Source organism: Strongylocentrotus purpuratus, unplaced genomic scaffold, assembly GCF_000002235.5.
Source record: "Strongylocentrotus purpuratus isolate Spur 01 unplaced genomic scaffold, Spur_5.0 spur5_scaffold_20, whole genome shotgun sequence".
Taxonomy (NCBI): domain Eukaryota; kingdom Metazoa; phylum Echinodermata; class Echinoidea; order Camarodonta; family Strongylocentrotidae; genus Strongylocentrotus; species Strongylocentrotus purpuratus.
In genome coordinates, this window is record NW_022145606.1 from 9,613,763 (window position 1) to 9,621,032 (window position 7,270).

Here is a 7,270-nt window from a genome sequence, read left to right on the forward strand (position 1 = left end):
AAGTATTTTAAAAATCACAAGACAAATTGGAAACTCACTCATGAGTCTGTGACGTCATGTCCTGATTGTCCCCACTATCCACTTATTGTTTTCTTTTTCTTTTTTAAATTAAATCAGAAATACATCCATTTTAGAAGTGTTTTTGTGTTCTTTTTCTAAAAAAATAAAAATAAAAATAAAATAAAAAATGGGAGACGGCCCCCAAAAAGGAAGCGGGCGGGGACGCTAAACATGTATATTTCTTTTAATGGCCTAATGGGATTAACCTATAAAGCAATTTGTGTAGTGTATAGTTTTACCAGGGTACCTCCCTGGTTTTACATACTTTTTCAAAAATTCATAACTTTCTTATTAGTTATCCGTTTTTGATCAAATTTCTTTTGATTGGTTTGTCTGACTTTTTTGCTTATAATGACACTGATTTATTTTTGGAGTATTCTCTTACACAGGGTCAGATGGTCGACGTCCAAAATGGCAAATGTTTTCTTTCCTAATTTTAACACAAATTGAGGGGGGGTAAAAATGCATGCAGTGCATAGTCCATGGATTTATGGGTGTCTTTTCAACAGTTTGATCCTTCATAAACCTTTCACAAAGTCTAAAATATGATTTAAGTTTCATTTTGCAAGGGCAATTAATTATAAACATTTTTTTAAAGAAAAAAATATCCCCCAGCCGTGCGGCCCAACGATATCAAACAAGAGAGGGCGTTTGTCCACAAAACGTTCTTTTTGATCAAGACGTATAAGAGTGGTTTGTGCAACTTTTCGGTCGTTTCCAGAATCGGATTCATCCGACACTTCCACTTCTATATTTCGACGTAAAATCCACCTCAAATTGAAGAATCATGCCTCCCAAGTTCGATCCTAACGAAATTAAAATCGGTAATTCTCTATTAAGGATTTTATTGAAACTTCAAAATGGACTGTAACATGCAGATATTTTTTTTTTGTCTCCTCGTTCCCATATATCGAAATCCATGTCTATCCTAAAATAGCCCCTAGATTTACCCAAAATTAAGTAGAATATTCAAATTAAAAAATTCAAATGTCCAAATAAAGGTCATGATTTAAAAGTCGGATGTTTGTTACCTGTCTCGTGTCAATTTTCTTATCTTTTTCGGAGTATTTTCCCTAAAAACAAAGACTTGTAAATTCTATGCACTTTCTGCAGCATACATGTAGATCTCTAATTCAATTGCATACCGTACCGACGGTGGGGTGCGCGAGTGTGTTAATTAAGTTAGCGACTGTAATATTAGTTTACGTTTGCTAACTTACATCTGTTTTTCTTCCGCCCAAAATATTAATGAATTATAACTTGCCAATTCTTGGGACCAACTCAATATTCTTTTAATGATGGTTCCTTCTTTATTTTTATCAATTGATTTTAATGTATTTTGCTTTTTACCCCTGAAATGCTTTGTAGACTATATACATGTATATTGTTTGCATGTTTTTTAAACTGAAGAAAGAATAATGCTGGAACTGTGTCTAGATCTATGTATAGCCAAAAATATGGGTTGAATAATTGTAACCAAAAATGCACGCTCGTACAATAGATTGTTTATTGAATATCATGTGACCAACAATCCTCCAATCAAATGACAAGGCTCTACTTAGATGTTATATAACGCAACCTAAACGCTAAAATGGAGACGGTCCTTTCATTCATATTTCGAACTTCGATCAAAGGGTAGAGAGAGAAAGGGGGGAGAAAACGGACTTGAACAAGAGTGAAAAATTATTTGAAAAATTCTAAGGGTTAACAAACAGTGATATGATATGCACAGAATATTCATAAAATGTTACTAAATATAACTTATCAGTGTCTACTTATTTTGGGTTTTCTTTTGTTTTGCAGTCTGCCTGAGGGCTGTAGGAGGTGAGGTCGGAGCAACCTCAACCCTCGCTCCCAAGATCGGTCCCCTTGGTCTGGTAAGTCACAAACTTTTTCTTCTTTAATATCTCTCTTGTTTCTTCTTTTTCTTTCTTTACTTATTTGGAACTCTTAAAGCCATGCTGTCCTACTTGTAGCTACTTGCTCCCTCTATATAGCAAACAATGCCTAATCGGTGACCATTGGTCCCCCATGATCCTCTTTTTCTTATGTTAACTGAGAGCTGAGTTGATGAGATAGCCACCTGTCCAGTGGCCTTGCAGGGCGGTCTAATCCCTCCTATAAACTAGTACAGATAAGCTTTACAGAGAAGGTTGAGTTCTGAGGAGATACGAAAAATAATTTGTGAGCGTTGTCATTGTTATATTCTGCAAGTGTGGAAGAACATGATCAGAGTAAAATTGTTCCCTGAAGAGCATGGCTCTTCAAACGCCTTCATACATATTCTAAATATGACAAGTAACAGCTTAAAAGTTATGCCAGATTTTTATGCCACATGTTTGTATAATTCCATTTCTGTGTACAGTGCTTGTTACTTTACCAAAACCATGGCAAATTTCGTGTAATTTTGATGACTCCAGAACCTTGCAGTGAACACCATTACTAATACTATATATGCTAGATGATCAACCTTTTCTGATCGATTCCACACCGTTTCTACCACAATGCAATGGCATGACCAGAACTCGACTTTATCTTTAAACGTATTTACATTGGTTAATGATATGCAAAGTACAGGTTTATGAACGAAATGGCAAATACAAATATTCAAAAATGTTGCCTAGTTTTACCATGTTTAGCAGCAATCACATACTCTTATTTCTATCCTTGGTTGATAAAAGAGAGAAGATGTTGAAAATTGGGTTTGTCTTTCTGAAAACTACACAAATCTGCAGAATTTTCCTTTTTTGATAGTTCATTATTGAAGGAAAAAAATATTATCTAAAGTCAAGATCATAATTGAGAGACCAATGGTGAGAACAACCAGTGGCATGAATGGCCTGCCATAGTTAAGTCCAACTTACAGTCGATCTTAGTCTTTGTGAAACACTCCCCCCCCCCCCCCCCCCTCGATATAACGAGGTAATTTCCTTGGTCCTCATGACCTCATTATTACGAGATTCCACTGTACTCTCTTTGTCTTGTTTACTCAGTCACCTAAGAAGGTAGGAGATGACATCGCCAAGGCCACCCAGGAATGGAAGGGGCTGAAGATCACCGTCATGTTGACCATTCAGAACCGTCAGGCCAAGGTCAGCGTGGTGCCCAGCGCATCATCTCTCATCATCCGTGCCCTCAAGGAGCCCCCTCGTGACAGGAAGAAGGTCAAGAACAGTAAGTCCAATCTCTCCAGTAGTCTTAGTCTGCACCGAGTAGGTGTGATTAAATGGGTTGGTATTTGGTTTATGTTGAATATCATCGTCATTTGACCTTAAGACTGTCGAGCCAAGGTCAGCGCATCCTCACTGATCATCCAACCCCCTCGTGACAGGAAGAAGGTTAAGAACAGTAAGTCCAGTCTTAGGGGTGTTTCACAAAACTTGTCTTTAGTGACAAATGACAGTTTTTGTTATAAGCTACTGAAATCCTTGCTTCTGATTGGTTATCAGCAGATTTGTCACTGATTTTTGTCATTTGTCATTGAAAAAAGGCTTTGTGAAACGGGTCCCAGGTCTTGTCTGCACTGGGTAAGTGCGATAATTGGGTTGGTATTGAGTTTATGTTGAACATCATTGTTGTGTTGACCATTCAGAACCGCCGGGTTAAGGTCATCGTGGTGCCTAGCGCATCTTCACTGATCATCCGTGCTGAAAAGGAACCCCCTCGTGATAGGATAGGAACAAAGGTTGAGAACAGTAAGTCAGACCGTGATTCTGACTCAAATTTTAGTCTCGCCCGCTCACTGTACATGGAAGTAATTGAATTGATGCTGAGGTTGGGATGAAGATCATGGTAATGTTGAAGAGCCTGGAGTGTTGGTGCATCATTTTCTATCAAACATGCCTTTGATAAACGTCCTCTATCATAACACTTGTGCACGTTCATGTGTTGTAATGGATGAATGGATTACAAATATTGGGAATGCTATATCCTAGATGCTATAGGGCCATTCCATGAGAAGAAGGACATGACATCAAAAAAAGAAATGTACCTCTTATGTTAATTCTTTGATTTATCACTAACCTTATGCCATGGATGTTCATAAAACATTAGGGCCTTTCAAATTCAAGACAATTTTTTTTTCATTTTTGTTGATTTCCTAAGATCTCAAACTATCATCAAAAACGTACATGTGGGACTGTAGCTGAAAAAAAAACAATTTATTGCAGATTACACAGGATTCTTGTAATATTTTTTCCTGAAAATTTCGCTAAATGGAAAAAGATGAATATATTTCCATATTCTAAGGGGTCCTGTAATATTTAATCTATTACATAGGGGTGAAAATGGCCTCCGGACAAAATGTAACGCGAGTTACCGTAACGTGAGTTACCGACATATTTGCTTCCTGCATTTTACTAGTCCATTGTTTCTTATCTTTAATATTATGATCTTATACTAGTAAGTCACAACCTACTATCAAATTAAAATAGGAAAGATTTTGTCAAGATTGTCTAGTATGAGGAGAAAAGAGGGTCTCGTAGAATTGACCATGTCCTTTTTTTGTAACGCGAGTTACCGAAATTCAATAATCCAAGAATCTAAAAATGTTTGTTCTTCAATTTTCTTTTTTGTTTCATTCAGTTGTTCTATATCTACCCTGTCCATGTTTGAAAAAAAGTATCTTGTAGATCCTAGCAGTTCTAAAGATATAGGCACATTATCGTGTCAATGTACCCATTAAGTGTAACGCGAGTTACCATGGAATGGCCCTATAGGCACGGGCGTCGCTAGACCTTTTTTCAGTGGGGGGGTATAGAGGCCACCGATTACCGACAAAATAACCTAATGTCTACAAATTTAATCCTATAAACCCGGGGCTAGGATCTAAATAATTTTTCAGTTTCCCCCTCGCAGAAGCTTTGACATCTCATTAAATTATAAAAGAAAGAAGACGATTCATTGTACCATTCTTGACACTAAATCCTAGTCTGACGGTTCCCTACTCTTAATTCTTGTTTGAATTAAGTTTTCCGCACGAAGGGCAGAAGCTTTGACTTTTCATTAAATTATTACTCGTAATACTTGTATGAGTTCATTTTCGCACAAGTGCGGAATCTTTGACATTTCATTGAATTATTAGAGAAAGAAGACAATTCGTTGTAGGCCTTCTGTTTTCGACTCTTAATCCTTGTCTGAATTCAGTTTCACCCCCGTGCGGAAGCTTTGACGTTTCAATGAATTATTATAGAAAAAGAAGACGATTTGTTGTACCGTTGTCTACTCTTAATTCTTGTCTAATTCATTTTCGCCCGGAAGCTTTCACGTTTCATTAAATTATTAGAGAAAGAAGACGATTCGTTGTAGGCCTCCTGTTTTTTACTCTCAATCCTTGTCTGAATTCAGTTTCCCTCCCGCGCTTTGACGTTTCATTACGATTCGTTGTAGGCCTTCTGTTTTTTACTCTTAATCCTTGTCTGAATTCAGTTTCCCTCCTCCCGCGCTTTGATGTTTCATTATTAGATATTATTGTTGTTATTACTGTATCAGACGTACTTTATCTAGCAAATTGTAGGAATGTATTTTTACGAGGAAACCTCCACTTTTCTTTTTTTCCCCCCTTGCTCAGTCTCTCACAGCGGGAACATCGGCCTGGACGTCATCATTGAGATCGCCAAGACGATGCGTGAGCGTTCCATGGCCCGTGAGCTGAAGGGAACGGTCAAGGAGGTCCTGGGAACCGCCCAGTCTGTCGGATGCACCGTGGACGGGTCAAACCCCCATGACATCATCGAGCAGATCAACGATGGAGCCATCGAGATCCCTGCCGTAAGTTTGGAATAACTTGTTTGTTAATTCTAAATATATTACGAATTGGTTAGTAAGAAACCAGTTTCGAAAATAATATCGCTAGTGAAATTCGTTTGTCTCACAATGTATGGTCAACAAGGGATCAAAAGATCACGATGTTTCATGCGCCGCTGCACCACTCCGTCAGGTTAAAATATATTGTCGGCAAGCGTCTTTTATACTCTACGAGTTGACCGGCGGTCAAATAATTTGATCATTAATTAGAACAATAACGGTCAAGGCCTATTGGCCGAAGTACATTTTTAACGTCCTGATCTTTTGGTCCCTTGTTGACCATACATTGTGAGACAAACGTATGTCACTAGCAATATTATTTTCGATGCTATATCCGCAATGAGTAATATATTTAGCATTAACTTGTTTCTTACTAACCAATGCTAAAAGGTTGCAAAGGAAGATTGAGGGGGTTTAACGGTTTAAGATATCATCGAGCAGATCATCGATAAAGCGATCGAGATCTCTTCTGCTAGTTTGAAATAACTTGTTTCTTACTATTAAGCAATGCTAAAAGGTTGGAAGGGGAGATGGAGGGGTTTAACGGTTATAATATCATCGAGCAGATCATTGATGGATAGATCAAGATCCTTGTTATTAGTTTGAAACAACTTTATGTTTACAAGCCAATGCTAAAACGTTGGAAAGGGAGATTGAGGGGGTTGAAGAAATCGTTGAGCAGATCATCGATGGGGAGATCAAGATCCTTGCTATAAGTTTGAAAAACCTTATTTTTGACTAGCTAATGCCAAAGGCTTGGAAGGGAGAGGAAAGGAGAGGGGGCTTATGATATTATTCAGCAGAAGAATTATTTCTCCACATGCCTTGGTAATGAATTAATTAAAGATTTAATGACATTCCTTGATGATAAATTGGGGGGGGGGACCCTCGCCACATGCTTTTGCATTTTAATGACATTCAATAATGTTGTATTGCACCAACTGCACTGCTAGTAAATAAAATCCTTCTTTATCCTTTTCTCTCATCTGCCTTATAGGAATGATCTGGATGTCCAGCTTACACGTACAGGCAAAGGAGACATGATTCTTTAGTTCGACTCCAGCAATCAACACCTACTGCTGTGAATGTGTGATTAAAGGATTCTCACAAAAAAATTGCAAAACTCTGGTCGTTGTGTAATTCTGTAAAGTGTATATTGCTCACCAGGGGGGTGTTTGACGAAACCGTTTTAAGTACAAGTTCACCCCCGTCCCATTGAAATGAATGTATTAATTTTAACACCAGTTTCAATGGGATGTTAGTGAACTTGTACTTATGACGGATTTGTGAAACACTGCCCTGTATGACACATGCTTCTGCGATGATTGGTCCATGCCCGATATCCTGTATTTCTTTTAATCCAAAAACATCACTTGAAAATTTTAGAAATTTGGTAAAGACAGCC

At 37.8% G+C, this 7,270-nt stretch overlaps 1 protein-coding gene across 1 annotated transcript; it reads left to right on the forward strand.

The window, feature by feature from the left end:
• Positions 1–722: 722 nt before the first annotated feature.
• Positions 723–6,988, forward strand: LOC579559 (60S ribosomal protein L12). The gene is made up of 5 exons (XM_030992723.1): positions 723–884; positions 1,864–1,937; positions 3,054–3,234; positions 5,630–5,829; positions 6,863–6,988. Exons 1-5 carry the CDS (start codon positions 848–850, stop codon positions 6,866–6,868), a joined length of 498 nt encoding a protein of 165 aa, XP_030848583.1. The 5' UTR covers positions 723–847; the 3' UTR covers positions 6,869–6,988.
• The last annotated feature ends 282 nt before the right edge of the window (positions 6,989–7,270 follow it).